The sequence below is a fragment of the Zingiber officinale genome, chromosome 6B, assembly GCF_018446385.1.
Source record: "Zingiber officinale cultivar Zhangliang chromosome 6B, Zo_v1.1, whole genome shotgun sequence".
NCBI lineage: Eukaryota > Viridiplantae > Streptophyta > Magnoliopsida > Zingiberales > Zingiberaceae > Zingiber > Zingiber officinale.
The window spans coordinates 33,520,063-33,544,360 of NC_055996.1; the positions used below are offsets into that span (position 1 = coordinate 33,520,063).

The 24,298-nt window shown below is 36.1% G+C and overlaps 1 protein-coding gene across 1 annotated transcript; it reads left to right on the plus strand.

Moving 5' to 3' along the window:
- The first annotated feature begins 20,537 nt into the window (after positions 1 to 20,537).
- LOC121992340 (WRKY DNA-binding transcription factor 70-like) lies at positions 20,538 to 22,293 on the plus strand. The gene is made up of 3 exons (XM_042546639.1): positions 20,538 to 20,991; positions 21,296 to 21,400; positions 21,492 to 22,293. The coding sequence occupies exons 1-3, from the start codon at positions 20,666 to 20,668 to the stop codon at positions 21,970 to 21,972; spliced, it is 912 nt and encodes a 303-aa protein (XP_042402573.1). The 5' UTR covers positions 20,538 to 20,665; the 3' UTR covers positions 21,973 to 22,293.
- The last annotated feature ends 2,005 nt before the right edge of the window (positions 22,294 to 24,298 follow it).

Below are 24,298 nucleotides of genomic sequence, written 5' to 3' on the forward strand. Positions count from 1 at the left end.
CACATGCTCGGAGCATATCTTTGAGTACTTGATTTACTCGCTCCGTCTGACCATCTGTCTAAGGATGGAAAGCTGTACTAAACTTTAACCTGGTGCCCAATGCTGACTGTACACACTCCCAGAAGTGTGACGTGAATCTACTGTCTCTGTCTGAAATGATGGTCCGTGGAACTCCATGTAGTCTGACAATCTCCTTAAGATACAACTGAGCTAGTTGCTCCATGGAGTAGGATATCCTGATAGCTAAGAAGTGGGCTGACTTAGTCAATCTGTCGACTATTAACCATATGGCATCAAAGCCATTCATGGTTCTGGGTAGTCCCACTATGAAATCCATGGAGATATCCTCCCACTTCCATTCCGGGATCTGAATGGGCTGCAGAACTCCTCCTGGTCTCTGGTGTTCTGCCTTGACCCTCTGACAGGTCAGGCAGGTACTGACATATCTAGCGATGTCTCTTTTCATCCCAGGCCACCAAAAACGTCTCTTTATGTCTTGGTACATCTTGGTGGAACCAGGATGCATCGCGTAAGGAGTCCTGTGGGCCTCATCTAGGATCTTCCTCCGTAGTTCCTCCTGATCCGGAATGCATAGTCGGTCACTAAAATACAATACCCCACTATCAGATACTCTGAACTCTCCACTTTCTGATTCTACTAACCCTTGCTTAATTTTCTGAATTTCAGGGTCCTGATCCTAAGATGTTTAGATGTCACCAAGCAGGGTATACGCTAATGTCATAGTAGAGAGTTGTCCAACTATAAGTTCGAGACCGAAATCTGTAATCTCCATTTGTTGGGACGGTGACATGGCTGCTAGGGATAGTAAGGTAGCACTGGACGTCCAGTCATCCCTTCGACCCGTCTGGGCTTCGTGCCAGCTATCCGGTCAGCCCGTCGACCTAGATGGACTTCGTGCCAGCTATCTAGTCGGCCCGTCGACCTAGCTGGGCTTCGTGACAGACATCAGGTCACCCCGTCGACCTGTCTGGACTTCTCCTGCACACTCGATCTGAGTGTTAGATAACAACGAAACTAACTTAACCTATTTTGTCATTCATCAAAACTTGAGTTAGACCGTTAGTGCTAACCGCACCAACAATCTCCCCCTTTTTGATGCAATGACAACCTAGTTAAGTTAGTGATAAATATGCATGTAAGAAACAAGCATAAGTTGTTAAGTTAGCTTTTAGATAGTTGTTAAGTTAGCTTTTAGATTTTGTTTTATTTCTGTTTGTTTAACTAACTTAACCACCTAACCCTCCCCCTTTGCCATTCATTAAAAAATAACATAGAACTGCAAGGTAACTTAAAAAAATGCAAGGTAAATGAAATTTAGAAATGTAAGTCAGATTATTTTAGGGGTGTATAACATAGGAAAATAACTTAAGTTTAAAAAAATAGCTGCTATTAAATTTTTAACAAGATAATTGCAATTTTAAATTAATCTTTCAAAAAGAGTTTTGCAATTTGGAAACATAATTTGCAAAAATATTAGGGTTAAGTTCAATTTACAAGTCAAATTTTTAAACTAAGTAAAATAAATTTCTTAAATTTAAATCTGACTTTGTAATCATTTAGATAAATTTTCAAAAATATGGTTTGAAACCTAAATATAATTTTCAAAACTGAAGAATCCAATTTTCAAAATCAACTTTTTAAAACTAAGTTTGGAATGTTTAAATCAGAAACCAAGTTTAGAAGGTGTTATTTTCAAGATTAAATTTGAAAAGTTTAAAATTTGAAAAATAAAGCACATTTTCAAAAAATAATTTTAACTTTCAAAACTTATTTTGAAAACTAATTTTAAAATTTCTAAACACTTAGTTTTGTCTTGTTTTAAAAAGAGGTATTTTGTAAAAAGTAATTTAAAATAAGTAGAAAAATAATTAACCTCCCCCTGAACCTGACATTACAAAATCTGTCTAACTAGTTAGCTACTTACTGACTATTCAGAGGGTAACAGCTTTCACTTGGTTAGTCAAGTTAAGTCTAAGCATCAGTTAGTGTTTGACTAAACTAAATGACTTAACTTGATTACTATCGATTTGGTATTTAACGCCCAGACTTATATCGACGCACTGACATAAGCATCTTAAGTCCAGGCAATTTGCCTATGCATCTCACCCCTTTCTATATTTGGCAATCACAAACAAGGGAATCCTAGGGTGTTGGTGAGATGCTCAAGTACTAGCCCTAGGGGAACATGCTTTCTAGGAGATTATTCTAGTCTAAGGCTAAAACTATTTTTGAAATTCTAAAAATAGGAATTTTAAAAAACATAAAAGCATTTTACCTTAGAATTTGAAAATAACCATATTTGGAAACCATTTTAAAATTCCTAATCTATTAGACAAACCAAAATCAATTATTTTCAAAGTTGAGATATACCTAAGTAGGTGTAGCCCAGAATACATGGTGATTAGGAAGTCTATCAAGATGAGGATGGGGGTGGTTCGGGTGGTCCGGATCCCAAGGAATAGAACATCTCGATCAGCTCAGTGTGACGGTCTGGGCCTCCTCTCGGGAACTGGATAGATCACGTCGAAGATCAGAGATACCTGTCTCACGTCTCGTCTCAAGTCGGAGACCCCCTGTCGGAGACTCGTCATGGATAACTCGAGTCCGGCAACTCGATCGCCTAAAGTGCGAGGAGTCGGACGAGGTGGTCGGCCTAGAGGTGGAGGTGGTACATGGGCCGGAGCGTCGTCATCGAATAATGCAACCATAAACTCATCATGCTCTGCCTCCTCCTGAGCATCTGGGCCTGGCTGGTGTTGTGCCCCCCTCCGCTAAGACATGACACCATCATCATCTATATGGACACTCGCTAAAGAAAAGCTCCTAGGTCCTATGACGTCGAACTCAGTCATGGCTCGAACATTACCTCGGGTGACGTCAATATGTAGGTGGGCAAAATATGCCGTCAAAATATGACAATACGACATATGAACTCGAGCGCTGGTGATATATCCAGCTGAGTAGATAATGGTCTGAAAGATGTGTAGACTAATATCTATGTCTAATCTATGGCAAAGGGCATACAAGAGAAAGGAATGAAATGGTTGCATCATCGCTATGTCGTGAGTGGATAGTGGTAAGATGCAGAAAACTAAAACCCTATAGAGTGCATAATCGTGAACTTGAATGCCTACTGACCTAAACATAGTCACAGTGGGTACTCACTCCTCTCTGAAAAAATACGAGTAAATCGTATCCAGAGTAATGTGTGAGTAAGGATCACCAAATGGTAGATCCCTAGGAGAGTAACACTGAAAAGGACATATAGATGGTCATAACTCTAATAAGTCCTGGATAGTGGTAGGAGAGAATGTAATATCCGTACCAGCTACCCTAGTAACATAAGTGAGATCATCTACCCTAACCAAGTTATTATAAAATTCAGCACATAAATTTATGTTTACTAAACTGGTGCAGTAAACCGCAAGTTATAGTGGCTTATTACCTCTACAACTGGAACACAGGAACGTAAGAAAAACTCTCTATCTAAGCACTTAGTCCTAATAGGCATATAAATGGTCAACTCAAACTTAATCCTAAGTTCGTCAGTAGCGAACCTAGGGTCTATACTAGCAGTTGAGGGCCCAGCACCAGATCTAGAACATTTTCTACATTTTAAGAAAAGCTATACTAAGCAAGAAATTAGTGAAATATTTAAAGAAACTTAGGAGGAAAAGAGGAGTTTTACCGAGGCATCGTGGAGAAAATTTTTAGAGATGACGACCTTGGTTGATTCGCAGCAGCGTAATAAACGCGGAATGAAGGAAAATTTTAATTTCGAACACTTTCGCGATAAAGATATAAAAGAGCCTTAACAAGAGTGAAGAGGATGTGGTGCAAAGGGAGAGGGCGCCCCTATCCCCCTATATATATGGGGCTTCAGACGCCCGGACCGTTCCCAAGCGGGTAGGACACCCGAAGTCCCTTCCGGGTGCCCCGGAAGGGAACACCAGGGGCGCACGCCCCTGGTTTTTTACTTCATTTTTTTTAGTTTTAAAAGTATTTAAAAGAGTTTTTTAAAATAATTTTTAATGTTTTTTTAAATAAATTTTTTAAAGTTTTTAAAAGAATTTTAAAACTAATTTTTAAAGTTTTTAAAAGAATTTTTAAAGTTTTTAAAGGAATTTTTAAAATAATTTTTAAAGGTTTTTAAAAAAATTAAAATAATTATTAAAGTTTTTAAAAGAATTTTAAAATAAGTTTTAAAGTTTTTTTAAAATAATTTTTAAAGTTTTGAAAGAATTTTAAAAATAATTTTTAAAAGGATTTTTAAAGTTTTTAAAAGGATTTTTAAAGTTTTTAAAAGGATTTTTAAAATAATTTTTAAAGTTTTTAAAATAATTTTAAAATAAATTTTAAAGTTTTTAAAATAATTTTTAAAGTTTAAAAGAATTTTTAAAGTTTTTAAAAGAATTTTAAAATAATTTTTAAAGTTTTTAAAATAATTTTTAAATTTAATTTAATTTAATTCTAATTTAATTTAATTTATTTTATTTTATTTTATTTTAATTTCATTTCATTTCATTTAATTTAGTTTAATTTAATTTATTTTAATTTATTTTAATTTATTTTAATTTTAATTTATTTTAATTTTAATTTATTTTATTTAATTTAGTTTAATTTATTTTTATTTAATTTATTTTTATTTTATTTATTTTATTTTATTTTATTTTAATTAATTTAATTTAATTTATTTTATTTTATTTTAATTTAATTTATTTTAGTTTAATTTAATTTAATTTAATTTAATTATAATTGAGTCCTTAATCATCTCACCTGATCTATGTTTTCAATCAAGGAATCCTATAATTTTGTGAGATGAATTAGGTTCAATTTTAGGGGTTGGTTTAACTTTGTGTTAGATTCAGGTTTAGCTTTGGGTCCAACAAATAGACATTCTCTGGATAAACTTCTGGGCTATGGTGAGTCACTTGGACATCATTAGAGTAACCATGCCTTCGAGGTTTTCCAAATAGTCCTATCCACTATACTTAGTACAAAACCTTGGTCTAACTGGTTATGATCCATAAAGGGTAGCTTCGGTCAGTTCCACTTAGCCAAATGCACCAGGTCGAAGCCATATCTTACTAGACATGCATAGACTGAGCTTCCCTAACGTACTATCATCCAAAACTTCACCAGTACCATAGGTCAAGTTAAACTAAGTCTCTTTCTAATTAGTCCTTATTACCCTGTCGGGTAGGTTAGTTTAGGTTACCCTGTCGGGTATGTTAGTTTTGGATGTGCCAACTATTCTGGAGCCTCCCCCTGAATTATTGGCCTTTAATTTTTGGTTTTTGGTTTATGTCTGTTCTTTTTGTAGTTGTAATTTACTTGATGATATTCTAAGTCTTGGTGTGCCTTAAAATATTTAGATTTTGAATTTGTTGTTCTAGATTTGTATTTTAATTTTTGATTTGATTTATTTGGTTTTATATAATGTATTTTTTTCTTTGGGTATGTAGTATTGGTTAAGTCCTACTTGCGTGGTTAAGCACGCTTTCGGAACCCAAGCTTTATTTGATTGTTTGTGTTGGGTTATTAACGATTTAAATATTTTATTTGAACTTGATTTGTAGCCAAGTCAGGTTTTGTTGTAAGTTGCTTTTTGATTATTTAATATTAGATATAAATTCTTAGATCTAGTTGTAAATTTTTCTAACATTTCTTTTAATTTGTTAATTTCTAGTTTTAGTAATAATTTTTCCTCCTCAAGTGTTGTGTCTTGAGTTGGATTTGGATTTTTTATTTGTTCCTTGAGATTTTGATTTTCCTCAAGGAGTAATTTATTTTCTTTTTCTAGTTTAACTAATTTACTATTCAAGAACAAAATAATTTTGAAAAAAATTCAATTTAAAATAAAATTTACCTCGTCGGGACCTTTGGAAACGAGTACGGACTCATGGCTTGATTCAGGTTCGGATCGGTCTTTCGATTCTTCGTCCGATTCTTCTTCGATGGCCATCAGTGCGAGGTGGCTCTGGTGCTTTTGATCTTCGGCCTCCAATTCGTTAGAGGAGGAGTCATCCCAAGTTGCTTTGAGAGCCTTCTTCTTGGATGCCTTTGTCTTGTCGCTCTTCAGTTTTGGACACTCGTTCTTGTAGTGTCCCTTCTTGTTGCATCCGAAGCACGTTACGTTCTTTGGTTTGGGGGAGTTGATCTTCTGCAGATCCTTCTTGCTGAAGCTGTTCTTTCTCCTGGTGAACATCTACCTTACCAAGTTCACCAGGTACTCTTCATCTTCAATCTCCTGATCTGACTCTTCTTCGAGTTCAGGCTTATTTTTAGATCTCTCCTTGGAAGAACCTACAAACAAAGCTACACCTTTCTCGGTCTTGGCGTTAGTTTGCTCATGCAATTCTAATTCACAAAAATGCTCATCTAATTTTAGTTTGGATAAATTTTTAGAGATTTTGTACGCATCCACAATAGATGCCCATAAATTGTTGCGTGGAAAAGCGTTCAAGGCATACCTTATTAAGTCTCCGTTCTCCATTTGATGTCCTATTGCGTGGAGACCATTGAGGATGTCCTTAATCCTCGATTGAAGCTGACTTTCCGATTCTCCTTCCTGCATTTTAATGTTAAATAACTTATTTAATAACAAGTCGCGTTTTGTTACCTTTGTGTCGCGTGTTCCTTCGTGTAGCTCGATCAATTTGTCCCAAAGTTCTTTCACATTCTGGTATTGTCCTACCCGGTTCAATTCTTCCTTCGTCAGTCTGCACTGGAGCGTGTTGAGTGCTTTGAATTCCGTTGAAGCTTCCTTCTTCATATCCGGAGTCCACTATTCTAGGTCCAGTGGGATTCCGGAGTTGTCAACCGGCGTCTTGTAGCCTCTTGTGACGTTGAACCATTGGTCGAAGTCCGTCTTCAGGTAAACTTCCATCCACTTCTTCTAGTATGAAAAGTCATCCCCGTTGAACAGGGGAGGACGTACTGTGCTGAAGCCTTCAAGTTGAGACATCCTGCACACAAGTAAAGAAAAAGACAAACAGAGTCCCAAGACTAGGTCTTGGATTAGTAGTGTAGGATTAAAATAGAAATAAACTGAAAAACTGATTTGGTGTTGCACCAAATCAGATTAATAGCAACGAAAAGAGTTCCCAAAAAGATAATAATACCAGTTTGGGATAAAGACGAAAAATTAAAACCCGAAAAAAGGAAACAAAATTACACCCCCTGTCTGATTGGTGGTTGCACCAAATCAGAGCAGCATCTGCTCTGATACCACTTTTTGGATCGTAGAGTTCAATAGAGGGGGGGAGTGAATATCGAAATAAAATTTATCGAAAGTACGTAGTGGAAAAGTGTTAGTTAGAGCCCTAGAGCCAATCATTTGATGATTTTTGTATGGACTCATTGTATCATATTTCTTATGTATATAAAGGCATTTGTTTATGGTTATTATGCTTACTTGTATTAGTGTCAAATAACTAAGTATAATAGCATCCTTGAGTAGAAGGTTCTTACCTATATCAATCGATTGGTTGAATCGATAGTGAGATGATATAGGGAACACTACTCTTAATCATTCCTAGTCAAGTATTAACATTCAGGGACAATGTTAATGCGACGAGACTAACATGTAGGTCAACTCGATGACTTGATCTCACAAGTCATGGATATGGAAATATCAAGTTGACACATGGATATGCATTGGAGATTGTATACTGAATGACTCATCATGAGAAAGTATCATGGATCGTTATATGAGTGTCATATACTTTCTCATGTGGCTATTAGTATGACTATTAGTCCTTGGACCTGAAGTCACCATGGTTCCCTACATAAGGAGTTACATACTTTAGCTTCGTCAAACGTCACCCGTAACTGGGTGGACTATAAAGGCGATTACTGGGTATGTAACAAATTATACGGAGGGATGTAAGTGATGTAGATGGGATCTATCCCTCCTATATGACGGGAGTGACAACATTATTCTTGATAGAGTGAGACCACTAAGTGCATGGCCATGCCCAAATGAGTCAATATGAGATGTTGAGCTCATTTGATTGAGTGAGTCTACTTGGGATTCAAGATTTAGATTGATTAGAGGATGACACGGTCTATGCCTCACATTGATCAATCTAGATGTCAAGGATAGAAGGACACTTGTCATATATTGTGAGGGGTCACAATTAGTAGTCACAAGGTGATGTTGGATCTCAATATTCTTGTAACTTGGGTAGTAATGATGTGTTGCTAGATACCGCTCATTACTTATGCTTCTAAATGGGTTTAGGATCATTGCCAATGTTACAAGAACCTATAGGGTCACACACAAAGGGAAAATTAGATGGAGATTAGGTTCATTTGATGTACCTAGAGGATTAGGTTCATATGATGAACCAAATTGGATTAAGAGTAATCCAAAGTAAACTAATTGAGTTGGACTCAATTTGGTTCATGCGTTAAATGAGTCTAATTTGGACTTAGACTCATTGAGCCAATTTAATTCAATGAATAGAGATTCATTAAATTAAAATTGACTTGAACCAATGGTTAGATTTGATCAACCATGGGAGAGAAAGTGGTCAAGTTTAACTTGACTTGAGAGGAAGATGAAAGGTCAAGTTTGACTTGACCATTGCCACCTCATTTGTGAGTTGGCATTAAGTGGGCTAATGATGATATGCCACATCATCAAGATTAGCACATGTGTGTGCCACATCATGAGGGAGATCAAGAGTTGTGACTCTCGATATCCCATATGGTTTAAAAGCCCCTTCTTGAAGTGGTCGGCCACTTTAACACAAGTGAGAGTTTCATTTTGCTTTGTGTAACCTCCTTCTTCTTCCTCTCTACATTTCTTCTCTCCCTCTCCTCCACCATTGTTGATCCTCTAAGGTTGCTAGCACATCTTTAGAGGTTCTCTCCATCGATTTGTTTGTGTGGATACGCATAGAGGGTTGTACACTTGACAACCTTGAGATCCGGCGAACCTTGGATGAGCGGGATACGCGAAGGGCTTCGCTACAAAGGTATAAGTCTCTTCCTTGTAGATCTAGTGTAGATCTAGGCTAGAAAACATGTACACGAATTTTTACAAAATTTTATAACTTTGCACGGATCTGGTGGCATAGGAATCGGGGTTTCCGCAACGCAAAAGTGGTTTTTGCGGCCCGAAAATCCCAACAAAAAGTCAATGCAAAAGAATAAAGCAATGCTAACAAGAGTAGTTTTTTACTTGGTTCGGAGCCTTTGTCGACTCCTACTCCAAGGCCCACACGCAAGGGTGCTTTCGATGGGCAACCACTAGCAATTCGAATATTTTATCACAAACTAAATAACAGGAATGCTAATAGAAAGGCAATACCGACAAAAGGAAGAAAACAAAAGAACAACGCGTGTTCGGAGTAGCTTCGCAGCATCGCAGGAGCACAGGAGATCGAGTCGTGAGTTTTTGTTGGAGCTTTAGCCTTGACCCTCCTTATATAGGAGGTTCGGGGCGCCTGGAACCTTCAGGGCACCCTGAACATGACGTAGCCGAGCCAACCAGGGCGCTCCATGTGGCGAGGTGACGCTGACGATAAGTTTTCACCTCTGGGCGCCCGGGTCCCTCCCGGGCGCCCGGACCCCAGTTTTCCAACAGCTTCCTTCCTACAAGAAAACGTTAGTCCGGAAGCAAATATATAATACGTATATCATGCAAAACAAAGTGTTAGCACAGTTCAAGTTTAACAAGTAGAGTATTAATTAGATTTCATCTCTCCGAGACCGGAATCTAGTCAAGATCTCGACTTAGGGTTCCGAAATGGTTCTAAGTCAGATCGACGCCTAAGTTCCCTTCCCGGGAACGTGTCCTCACAGTCACTCCCCTCTAGTGACTTACCTTCACTTACCTGCCAGACATCCGGTCAGCCCTTCGACCCGTCTGGGCTTCGTGCCAGCTATCTGGTCAGCCCGTCGACCTAGCTAGACTTTGTACCAGCTATCCGATCAGCCCGTCGACCTATTTGGGCTTCGTGTCAGACATCAGGTTAGCCTGTCGACCTGTCTGAACTTCTTCTGCACACTCGATCAGAGTGTTAGATAACAACGAAACTAGCTTAACATATTTTATCATTCATCAAAACTTGAGTTAGACCATTAGTGCTAACCGCACCAACAAAGAGGACCTGACACCAGGCAAGAAGTCCAGTCGGGATGTGCAATTCTCGAGTGGCAAAATCTAGATGTGAGATTCTGGTAGGAGGAAGTCCGTATGTACTATTCTGGTAGGAAGACTTGGTGGGTCAGATTAACGTCAAGAAGGTAACTGGAAACACGGTAAGTGAAGGTAAGTCACTGGAGGAGAGTGACTAAGTGAGGATGCACCCTGGTTGAGGGGACAGTAGGCATCGGTCCAATTTAGGTCTATTTTGAAAATCTAAATCGAGACCCCTGACTAGATCCTAGTCTGGAGGACAGGGTATAAGTCATAAAATAATTATATTATTATTGTGCTAACTTTATTTTGCAAGTTAAATATTATCATGTTGGACTAACTTAACTTGCAAGGCAAAAGGAACAAAAAGGCCTTGAGTGAACAGTGCCAGAGGCACCTTTAAGCATTGGAAGTTGCCTTCAGTATTGTTCATGGAAGAAGCCTTCAGTGTTATAGAAGACATCTTCCAATGGATAAAATTCAAACCTCATCAACGATAAGGAGCCGCTTTTTAAAGGGATAGAGTTTGGGTTGAAGGTAGCTTTAGAGCCATAGAAGGTGCCTTCCATCCCCCTTAAAAGAGGTGCTCGACCAAGCATTCAATAACAACTCATATATATAAGCTTCTACACATTTGATTGGCATTCTAACTGCTTCGACTTCCTGCTACTGCCCTGCTATGACTCTACTATGTCCAACTATCGCCGAGAAGTCATCCAAATACCAAGCTTGAGACGACTGTCTATAAAACTAAACTTGTTCTTTTACTTGCTTTTTGTTTTTATATTTTTCCGCTACATACTTAAGTTTAAAATCAAAAAGAAAAAGTTTTTCAAAATCACGTGATTCACCACCCCCTCCCCTTTATGTGGGTCTTGATCTAACATATATGTTAAGGGAGAGCTGGTTTTATGCTTCATATTTTATATTATGCTTGTAATTTTCAAGTTGTTATTTTTGCCTAACTTAAACATTACCACACATAAAAAATGAGGAGATTATGAGTGCAATCGACCTATATTTGATTGGTTACGATCATGGTTTTGATGTGTGTGTCAAAGAGTTTAAGTTAGATTTTATATTAGTTTTATATCTATGTTTGAGTCATGCAGGATTTGGTAAACCACATATGAGAAGCTTGGTGTTGCCAAGCTTGGGAAGCTTATCCTAGGGCTCAGGTTCTTGAGATCGGTGAAGGATGATGTGGAAGACATCTAAGGGACCACCAGACGAGGAGCAATGGAGTGGAGCCAAAGGAAACAGATTTCAAGGCAACGCGAAGGATGCATGGAGAGGAGCCGCGAGCTGAGTGCATCTGAGGGGTGAAAGCCGAGGAAAAGGGGTTCAAAGGGAAACTCTAGAGAGGATGAGAGTTGAGTGTATAACTGGGACCAGTCAACTGATGGAATTGGCAGTCGACTGGTCTAGTTGACTGAGCAGTCGACTGGGAGTGAATAGAGACATTTTGTTTGCTCAGCCAGCAGCTTCCAGTCAACTGGTAAGTGGTCGTTGGTGCCTATTGGCAGAATCCCTGATTCTATGAAGTAGCTATTGACTATATTACAATTCTTTGTAATTTTTTTTCAGTTACATAATCATGTCTCCAATCTATGCTTTTATAATAGATTCAAACATCCTGTTTCATTATCATTTCCACTAGCTTGTGAACATTATCTGAATTTGGCATACATATGAATCAAGAGCAATGGGTTTTGAAATCAGTAATCAATTCTAAACATTCATATTCAATAGGTAGCTTTTGAGGGTTTTCTGATTCCATGAAATTCCAATTCTTACCCTTTCATTTCTAGAAATGAATTTGTTGTTTCCTTGTTGATCAAGTATTTTCCATTATAAGGAAGGATTCTATCTTATCCCTGATATTAGGAACTCACACTAATCATTTAAGAGCTTTCTCAACATTATTTATATCAACTAGCTAAAACATAAATATAAAATCATTCATATCAAGCCCACATTGGGCTTGATATATTTCATATCAGACCCAACGTGGGCATGATATGGAATATATCAAACTCATGTGGGTTTAATATTAACTAGTTTATGTTTTAGCTAGTTTTTCTGATAATATTTTAACACATCTGGAGACACCGAAACATGTAATGGATAGCACCGTTGGACTCCTTGCCACCTCAGCAATCCACAAGACCTTAAATAGATTCAATCTGAGATCTCTAGGTTCATCAATGAGTTTTAACTAAAATCCACTAATAGACCTATAGACCTTAGATTAAATTCATTTCAGGTCTTGTGAATTTATGAAGTTGTAAGGAGTTCAATAGTGCTATCCATTGCATATTTCGACGTCTAGGGAGGTATTGAAATGTTATCGAAAAAATTAGCTAAAACATAAACTCATTCATATCAAACCCACGTTGAGCCTAATATAATTCCATATTAGGCCCATAAAGTTATGATTAAGCTATTTTTTCTAATGGCATTTCACACATATGAAGATACTGAAATATGCAATAGTCAACACCGTTAGACTTCTTCTAGCCTTTGAAATCTACAGGATCTAAAATGGATCTAATCTGAGGCCTCTAGGTCTATCAATATATTTTGACCCAAAAGAAATTTAACAGTGTCATCCATTATATATTTTAACTTCTCCATAGATATTACCAAAGAAATATGTAAACTTTAACCATGTTATGTTTTCATGCATGTATCTTAAATAGAGAGGAAAGAGAAGAGATGAGAGGAAAGAGAAGAGAAGCTACGTGGATTTGAGAGAAAAAAAGAAAAAAAAATATATGCATGGAAAAATAGAAAACACTACAAGAAAAAATAGTAATACTGACGGAATTACTAGCGGAATATTAATTCCGTCGGTGTTTACCGACGAAACACAATTTCTGTCAGTATAATTTCGTTTACCGATGGAAACAAATATTTCCGTCGATAAACACCGATGGAATATTAATTCTATCGGTAAACCCATTTTTAGGGCACGCGAGACCTATCGTTTCCCTTTCAAGCGCGCAATTCCTCTCCTCCCCTCCGATCCTGATCTCCAGCCTCTCCTCCGAGCCAGATCTCCGGTGATTCAGAACGCCTCCTCTTTCTCCACCTTTCCTGCTTCTCCCAACGCCGGCAATGACCGGCCACCAACACGTAGTTGGCGGCTGTGGCAGCCACCAGGCCGCGGTTGGAGGATATGGAGGCCGCCAGGCCGTAGCTGGCGGCTACGGTGGTTGGAGGCTATAGAGGCCGCCAGGCCGCAGCTGGCGGCTACGGCGGCTGGAGGCTATGGAGGCCGCCAGCCCGCGACTGCGGGCTAATCGGCGGTCGCCAACCCACGGTCGTAGCCGCCGCCAACCCGCGACCGTGGATAGCGACTAGCAGCACGTGGTTGGCTTCTTTGTCGGCTGCCGGTGCGTAGGTTGAGAGGCCATTGACTTGTTCCTTTTGAATTTATATTAGCATGTCATATTGGTTATTAATTTTCTCTAAATTTTATTTCTTTTGCAGTATACTACTTTTGTTGCTCTTCTCCGGTTGGATTACACATATTCAGGTATAATTTATATGGTTGAATTCAGATGTAGGTTATGTTAGTATTTTGATATATAACATGATGTAGTCATATATATTGTGATTTTAGTGTTGGTAGATACTACATGTTTAGTGTTGGTGATCTAACCTATTATGTTGTTAAATGGGAACTCTTCCCACTATATTATGTTTAATTACTTTATTTAATGTTAAATTAAATTGTAGGTGACAATGTCTATGAACAAAGCATGGATGCATAATCGATTAGAACAAGGATTTATTAGAGCTGATTTTATTGCTGAAGTAGAACAATTTGTGAACTTTGCAAGAGTCATCAAGAATGTATGAATGGTGTCAAGTTACGGCGTCCGTGCAATCATAAAAAATGTCAAAATAGAGCTTTCCGTGATGAGGATACCATGAAAGTACATATATGTAGAAATGGTTTTATGCCAAATTACTATAATTGGTATTGTCACGGAGAGCCTTATTTGTATGAACCAATTAGGCCTTCTGGTGGTTCTTCATCTGGTACAACTTTTACTACACCTGAATAATCAACTTATGATATTAGAATGCAATCAATGGTTCACAATGCAATGAATGTTGCAATTGATTATTCCAATATCAATGAAATACCAACACCTGAATATCAGCAACTATATGATATGTTAAAGGCTAGTGAAAGAGAAGTGTGGGAAGGCATTCGTTCTGGTCATTCACAATTATCAGCTACTACAAGGTTATTGAATATGAAAATAGAACATCTTTTTTTAGAAAGATGTTACGATGACATATGTCAATTGATGTCAGAGTTGCTCCCTGCCGACAACATAATGATGTTAGAGTTGCTCCCTGTCAATTGGTTAGAGGTTTAGGGTTGCCTGTAGAGAAGATTGATTGTTGTATAAATAATTGCATGATCTTTTGGAATGAAGACAGTGAACTGAGTGGATGCAAAATATGTACTCACCCTCGTTATAAGCATCGTACTCGCATACCAAGGAAGAAGAAGAAAAATATTGCTTGGAAAGTGATGTATTACTTTCCTTTAATTGCTAGACTTCAACGCTTATATACATCTGGCGCTACATCTTGTCACATGACCTAGCATCATGAACATGAGCATGAAGGAGGAATTATGTGTCATCCTTGTGATTCCCTTGCATGGAAACATCTTGATACTGTATTTTCCTCCTTTGCAATGGAACCACATAATGTGAGATTGGGACTTTCTGCAGATGGATTTCAGCCATTTGATCAGTCGGGACAGCAATATTTATCTTGGCCAGTTAAATTAACACAATACAATTTACCACCATGGATGTGCATGAAAGATGAATTTATGTTCTTTACCGTGCTTATTCCTGGTCCAACCAATCCCAAAGATAAGATAGATGTTTTCTTGCAACCTCTAATTGTCTAACTGAATGAATTATGGAATGTAGGGTCGGTGACTTACAAGTAAAACTAATTTTACATTGCATGCTGCCTTATTATGGGCGAACAGTGAATTTTCAGCATACTCAATGGTGTCAGGATGGAACACGGCTGGTAAATTAGCTTGTCCACACTGCATGATAGATTCTGATGCATTTTCGTTACCTTGCAGTGGGAAAGTATCTTGGTTTGATAATCACCATAAATTTTTACTTCTTGATCACCCTTTCAGGAGAAATAAAAAAAAATCCTAAAGAATATGGTAGTTATAAAACCTCCTCTAACAGTCCATACTTCAGGTGAAGAAATCATTGAACAAATAGACAATTATAGATTTCTACCAGTATCTCAACCTGATTCTGATGAGTTAAATAAATACATTGTTAGGATGTGCAAGTGTGGTTGGAAGAAAAGGAGTATTTTTTGGGAGTTTCCATATTGGAAGTATCTACTTATTTAACATAATTTAGATGTCATGCATGTTGAGAAAAAAAATTTCGATAATATCTTCAACACTGTGATGAATGTGCCTGGAAGAACTAAAGACACTGCAAAATTACGTGAGGAATTAAAAGAACTAGTCAACAGACTAGAGTTGCATTAAAATGAAACAAGTAATAGATTTCCAAAAGCTTGTTATACATTATCATTTAGTTGAAGTTAATGCAAACAAAAGGTTCAATAAGTTTGAACCTTTTATTTTCAGAGTACAAGCGGGTCAGGTTTTCTATCTTAAATACCCTATGAAGAGAAGAAGACCTAGTGAATAGTTGTCTATTTGCCAATCAAAGCCTCGCTCGACAATAGAAATGTCGAACACCATCACTACTCAGAACCATGATGCATTTCAAAATGACAAAGTGATGAGACGTTCAGTTGATGCACAACTCCAATCTACATCTCAATTACTTGTAGATATTAATGTTACTTACGAAGAGATAGATGATGGAGAGATGTATAACAGTGAGGATGAAATTGTACTAACAAAGTCTAGCAATGAGGACTTAGAAACTATTATTGTTGATTAGTCAGATGTTAAAATTGATAGAATATTAGCATTATTATTCATCAATTAAGTTATATTTGCATATTGTTTTGTATTGATATCATGCATGTTTGTAAACTTTAGTATATATATATATATATATATATATATATGTTGTGCTCTAATATTATTTTACAGATATTATTATGGCTGAGCACCAACCAGTAGCACCCCGTGGCTATAAGGTTATTAGAGTTGTTGAAGACACGCAAGTATTTTTTTGTTATTAGTATTTTTTATTATTAGTATTGATGTCATGCATATTTTTTTCTTGCATATTTGTTCCTGATATCCACCGAATTTCATCTTACATCACCGAAAAATTTAAAGAAAGAATGTGTGCTTCTGTTACTACATGGAGACATGGAGACCATGACATGAAGGCATTTACTATAATGAATTTGTAGTAAGTAATTTAATATATTTGGTATTCCATGTTATATTTGTCCTTTCATATACTAAATGTTTAACTTATAATTGCAAAAAAGGTATACATGGGAAGAAGGCAAACAAGAACAATTTATAGGCACATGGAATAGCTATTATGCCAAACTGTACAGAGACATGATGTACTACATCAGAAAGAAGGGCACAAGACTGACGTATGTTTCCGAGGTGGTATGGAGTGCATGGACGGCCACCTGGGCTGCAGAGAGGTGGCAAGAAAATGCAGAAAATGCTAGAACAAACAGAAATATAGAGTCAAGTGGCCCGGGCACCGAAACTGCTCGGCATACATCATGATGCAGATCCATTGTTAAGCATGTCATGGATCTGGTGAGTTTAATTTAAAGTTAAATAAACTAATTTGTATTTATTATTAAATTTATATAATTTTATCCCAAATTATTTGTGTATGCAGGAACATGAACTAGCTCGCCAGCCTACTTGTATGGAGGTCTTTCTTAAGACTCACAAGAAGAAGGATGACACATTTGTCGATCTCAGATCGAAGGTCATACATGTAAGATTATTTACTTTATTACATTTAACTTTCTATCATTATTAACTTTTGTAATTATTAGTAAATTGAATAATATTCATATATATTATATTTTTTTACACCGGATCAAATTACAGGTAGAGTGGCTCAAACATCTCAACCACCAACAGAGGGTGGGGGAAGTCACAGTCTCTATCCATCGAGGTACTAAATGATATTTATTATGATGTTGTTGATGGACGGACAAAACACTCCACCCTCTACGGCCTTGGCTCCCAAGCCAAGGTCGTATTTGATTGTTTGAGGACTCCTAGGGGTCATGATGGTTCTTCTTCTTCTTCTTCTTCTACTGAGATGCAGTCTTTAAGACGGGAAAACCAAGAACTGTGTACTCAAGTTGCCTCAATGGATCAGAAGATGAATGAGTGGATGGTGGCTGAGCGGCAGCGAGCTGAGGATAATCGGAAGTGAAAACCGGATCATGATGCTCTCATGTCTCAGATGCGTGCATTCGTAGGTCAATTGCCCCCACCGCCACAAGAGACTCAGGGTCTATCAGATCATGATCATTAGTTTTTTTTTTAGATTTGTTCAACCATAACTTAAAATTTTTTATCATCCATAACTTATGCAGAATATATTTATTATGGTTTGATAATTTACTATATTAATATTTAAATTTTGTGTTACTATATGTTTCAAGAGCTCAGGTCTATTGTCATTGATGATCATCATTTGCTTATGCTGACTATCCAAGTATTAAAACTTATAATATATATACAACATTTTTAGTTATACATATATATATATATATATATATATAATATAAATCTATCATATTTCACATTCTGCAGGATTTTCTATTGTAATCTTAGATATGGATATACTATTTGAATTATGACTGTCTATTGTAGTTTTTTTTTCTATTATTTTGTTTGCAAGATATGGATAGATATGAGTTTTATATTACTATTTAGATTGTGAAATATATGGATGTATGAATGTGAAATGTATTTGTGGATTGTGAACTTTTTATATTGTTTGTATATATGTAGATGTCATCATTTGCGATGATTTTTTATGTGTCCTAGAAATTGCATACAGTTTATAAGTTGAAATAAATGTTGCCTAGAATTTTGTTTATAAATTCAGACGGAACACCGACGAAATCCCCGATTCCGTCGGTGTTTACTGACGGAATATCCGATTCCGTCGGTAAATATTTCTGATATTTACCGACGGAATTAAAATTTCATCTGTAATCTTTAACTTATGATAATGAAAATTGTCGAAGGAATAACTGTTCCGCCGGTATATATTTACCGACGGAACTAATTATTCCGTCAATAAATATACCGACAGAACAATTATTCCGTCGGAGTATATTTTTCCGACGAATTTTACATCGACATATTATTTTCTGTCGGTAAATGTTTCTGTCGATGGAACTACGATGAAATATTCTGTCGGTAATATTATTTTTTTAATGAAAAAGAAAAAAATAATAAAGTAATAAAATAAAAAGAATAAAAAATTAACTGTCCCTTTCCATAAATATTAAAATATAATCTATCTTTTTACTCCATTCGTAAACATGAGTACCGATTATTTATGTGTTCTGACGTACAATAATTTAACAATATACATGCATGTTCCAACTTGGCTCTGCTTTCTGACACACGGACCCACAAACAGTTCTGGTGTGCATGCTGAACGAGGTAACGAGTTAGGTTACAGCCAATTGTATAATATTTAATTTACGGTAAATCTCGGTCAGAATTGGGCTGGGTAAAACTTTCATCAAATTAATTAAAATATTAATTAAATATTATTAATAAAAATTAATTAGATATTATTTTTGGATTTAAACATATAAATAGATTAGAAAGGATTAATTAACTTTTAAAATATGATATTATTTGAATACTTCAATGACCTTAAAAATTTTATAAAAAAATCATTCTAGCTGCTGTCCTTAAATTTATTTATTAAATAGTTAGCCAAATTAAATTAATTTTAAAATAAATTAAATTATTAAAATAGTTATTTAAATTTGATTTGATTTTTTTATAAGTTTGGGTTAGCTCTCAATTAAGTTTATTTAATTGTTTAAAAATTTTATATTTTTAAACTTTTGTTGAATTTGATAATAAAAATTATTTTTTTTATTTTAAAATTTTATTTGTTTATTTATTATATTGATAAAAAAAATTATATATAAACATAATTTTATAAATTTAGTTTTTAAATTTTTTCTATGATTAATATATTTAAATTTATTTATTTAATTTCATAAGTACTTTAAATTTATTTATTTAATTGATCTGAATATAAACAAATTCTAATTATCAAATAACATCAAATTTATCCATAATATTTAATTCATACTCTGATCCCATGCGGGATAAAGTCTAGGGGGCGCTTGATATATATTTGATAATGAGAATGATAATAGATTTTAATTGAGGGGTTAATGACAATGAAAATGATTACTGGATTGATGGTGCTTGGTATAGATACTGGAATGGATATTATTCTCATTAATGTTGTGATCTCAAAAGCGACGATCGAGTTCCATAGTCTTAGAAAAATGACCACTATTGTCACTAATAGAAAATAAAGAGGCAATAGAAAATAAAGGACACTAATGTCGATTGACGACAATTAGGTAAAAAAAAAAGACGCTGAAATGCGAAAATCAAAAGAGAAAGAAAGATGAGTTGAGACAACTGACTCACTTTCGATAAACTAGACTGTGGCAAAGAGGCGAGTTGAGGTGCATCGGCGAGTGAGGAAGAAAGACGCATAAATACGAAAATCAAAAGAGAAGAAAAGGTTCGGCTCGAGGGGCTGAGTCATCAAAAAAAAAAAACCAAGAGAGAAATAAGTTTAACGATAATCTAGGGATGGATGAATTATGAAAATAGAGATATTAAATTCTATTTTGATTTGATTCCCATCTATCAAACATCACGAATAGAAATGAAATAGTCTGAACCCCGCCTACCATGTACCTTTGTCTTCACCTTTGTCTTCATCCATTAATTAGATGGAAGATACAATGTTCGGAGAAGAAAAAAAAACAAAGAGTCCATGTGCTCAGAATTCCAACAACAAAGTGACCTGGCAAACTGCACAGAGCCACGATTATTACCATATTGTCATGAAAAAATCTTCCCTAAAACGTATTAAAAATAATTTAACATATTAAACTGGATTAATTACGACTGTTGCCGTTCTTAAAAATGTTACAGGTGTGATTGTGGAAGCATGTAAGAAAGAACACAAAGCCATTAGATTCCGTGACGTCATCTAGCTACGTCTTAATGATTACGTCCCCATCTTAGTTTTTTGTCTCCTCGCGTGGGTTTCATTTCATATTCCACGTTGATTCCAGCCCCTTTCCTTTCCTTTCCCTAGTTCCCTTCCCTTCTATAAATTTTCCTCCTCCCTGTCTGTTCCTCACATCTCACTTTCTGCCTCTATCATCAAACTCCTTGATCGGAAAAAATTAAGGAGAGGAGGTTTGCATGAGTTGAAGGTGGGAATGGACTCCCATGATCATGATCAAGGCAGTTCATGGCAGGTGATGAACATGGTCATACGAGAGTTGCTCAAGGGGCAGGACTCGGCCACTCGCCTGCAAGCCCTGCTGCAGCTCAAGGAGAACCTTCCTCCAGAGAACTATTCCGGCCCAGCGAAGGATTTGCTCGTCGAGGTACTGGGCTCCTTCTCGAGAGCAATCTCTGTTTTGGGAACGGAAACGACGGCTGAAGCACTACTTGGCCATGCCAACTTGCCCAGTTTTGATGAACAGAAGAGTGAAAGCTCGATGAAGATCCGACCACCAAGAAGATCCGGATACAGAAGAAGGTAAAACAAATTAATTTCTAGTGTCTTTCTAGTTCATCTCGACTGGTAGGCGATTGAGATCTATTTGCTGTCATTTGAGCCACTTTTTGATCATTAAATTAATAGAGGAATAGATTCCAGATGCTTGTTATTGGCTTCGAGAGAATCTCTTAACATAGCATAAGTTTGGCTTTTTGCTGAAAGTATAAGCTGTCAAAGGGAAAGGAAGCTTATGTAATTATCCGAGTGTTCCCTTTGTGATTTTCTTTTTCTATATATCTTGTTTAATCGATTCAACTTGTTAAATGTCATCTTCTCTTTACAGATCACATCCATACACATGCAGAACAGTTTATGCCAAGGATATCGAAGACGGCTACACTTGGAGAAAGTATGGCCAAAAGATCATATATGGTACTACGCATCAAAGGTACTAATTCAATTCCTCTAACGTGAAGTAGAAAATCGTATTAGGGTTTATCCATGGGAATTTAAATTAACTAAGTCGCTCCGACTTGCAGGAGCTACTTTAGATGCACGCACAAGTTTGACAGAGAATGCCAAGCCACGCGACAAGTCCAGAAGACAGAGGATGCCTCGATGTTCGCCATCACCTACATGGGAGAACACACATGCATGGACGCGACCAAGTCGGCAGCAGCACCTTGTATCATCAGTTTCAAAACAGCGGGGGATACTGCAAACACTAAACGAGAAGCTCCTCTGTTTTCTGCACCACTTCTTCCCTCAATGAAGCTGGAATGCGATGAAGAAGTGCTAAGCGGTCACTCACCTCGCAGTGCTTCATCAGAATTTCTAGTGTTCCCTGACTTGTCGGACTTGGAAGGCTCTGCTCCGGCGGCACTTTTCGCCGGGGGTGCTTCAGATCAATACGATGTTACGTCGAGCATTAATCAGTCTCCGACCAGCTGCTTAGATATGGAATTCGATCCTGAGACCTTCATCTTCGACGATATGCTGGACTTTGGCGACATTAACTAAATCACTAGTTAGCTAGCTAGGTTATGGCTACAAGTATGGCGTATATTCTAAGTGGTCGTTGGATACCACCAAATAATCTACGATGAGCTACAATGTATGCGATATTCGAAAGTTTCACTTGATAATGCAAGTCTTAGAGAGGTTAGGCCAATAAAAGCTTAAGGACTGACTTCTATCCATTTGGATAAGAACGCCAACTACCAGCAAAGAAAGAAAGGAAAAAAATTATATCAAATTGTTTGAATGTTCAAACAATTATTTGTGTCCCATTTTCCCCGAAGATGGAGTTAATTATGTTACTGAAGAAAAATTTAAAGGGAACTTCCTGACCGGTGAGCTTGGCCCATCAATCAGTCAATATGGTGCGGCATGTAGACATATTTTGTGTACCAGAGATCAGTTTCCACGTGATTGCCCGGGTCAACCTTGGAATTTGGGGACCGATTCCTACCACTTGTTTTATTAGAGAAATGACAGAATCATTTACATGAAGAAAAGGTGTGAAAGATTGACATAACTCTCACTCCTTGTGGTCAGTCACCTGTGTCTAAAAATATTGTCACGCCCCAAAGAAATTTAATTAGAGCAACTGTCGTGATCCCGCAATATAATGACCTCCCGGTTGCGACGACAATTTTAAATCATTAATCAAAATAAATCTAGTTTAAACATATTTGATGATGTTATATTTAGTCCGTGGAATTCAATTAATGTAAATTATCATGTTTTATCCAATAAATATTAAATATTTTACAAGAGACTATTAAAATTTAAATTCAACATTTCAACTATAACACAATAATAAATATCTATAGTAATTAAATATTAATAAAATTATTTTTTATTAGTATATTTCATATTTAAAAAATTATCAAAATTATATCATTCCGTTTATAAATTAAAATTTTGACAGTCTCTAAATTTTAAACCTTGATAAGAAATTTCAAAAAGAAATCTAATAGCTTAATCCTCAAGATCGCATGCAAAATATAGAATCGAAGAGAATAGTGGGGGATAAGGATAAAGTTGGTCTTGATTTAAGCTTTAGATCATGACAAAGTGGTGTTAGTTACGTTATTGGAGTTAGTGGCTTGGTCTCGCATCTCGGAAAGAAATTTTGTTAAGGTGATTGGGTTGAATATAGGCAAACTGGATGAACACAAATCCCAGAGAAGATCTATACAAGCAAATGCCGACCAGTAATATAATTCAGTGGAATGCCGACTGGTTTCACTATCCAAAAAGTACATTTAGATGAAAGAGACCCGTTTACAGTGTAGAGTCGAGAAGATGCTGCGGAGAAAGCAGGAAGATAAAATATGAAAGAACCTTGTAGCAACATACCTCACAAATCACGGTGGAGAATCCCTCATTTGTTGGATCAGAAATAAGATCTTGATATAATTTACCTCCTTTCACGTATGTTCCTATATAAAAACGGAGAAGACGTAAAGTTATAATATGGCTGAAAGTTTGATGAAGGAAATAACGACAACAAATATAACAGTTCATTAAATTCAATGATTGATTTTAATTACATATGATTTATGGGTAATACTAAATGGTCAGAATCTTGACCAGCTAAAATTTATGCAAGCATGCATGTACAAGGATATTTTAGTAATATCATATGCATATATTAATTACATGCATATATTATAATTGGACGATAAAAAATTCTAGCTACCAAATTTTGACCAACAAAATTTACTCATGATTTATAATTTTAAATTGCAATGCAAATTCTATTATATTCATGATTATTTCTATATTTATTATTATTATATTTATAATAATGTATTACTATATTTATGATAATATATTATCATATTTATGAGAAATATATTACCATATTTATGAAAATAAATTTCTATGTTTATCATTATATTATATGTTCTATATATTATCTTGACAATATGTATAAATAGTTGAGTTAACTGTCAATTATCAATCCATAAAGAAACAATTGATTTCCCTTTATTTGTGTTTTCATATTATGTATTTTAACATAGTAACAGAAATCCTTCATACTTTTCTCCTTTTTTTTTTTTCATTGAAAAAAAATGTTTTCTTCGTGATCCTCCCACCAATTTACTTACTTCTGCTACCTCGCACTCTTTCTCCTTTTCTCCAATGCATTAGATATCTCTTCTTCCTCCTAATTTTCTTCTCCCTTAATCTTTTCTATTTTGCTTCTCGCCAGTGATCCCACTATCGTGCGCCAATCTTCGGCTAACTTTCTCTTTCTTTTGTTTTTTTACTTTTAACTTCTTCCTCTCCATTTTGTTATCATTTTCGATGTTGACATCATTTGCTATCAATTTTG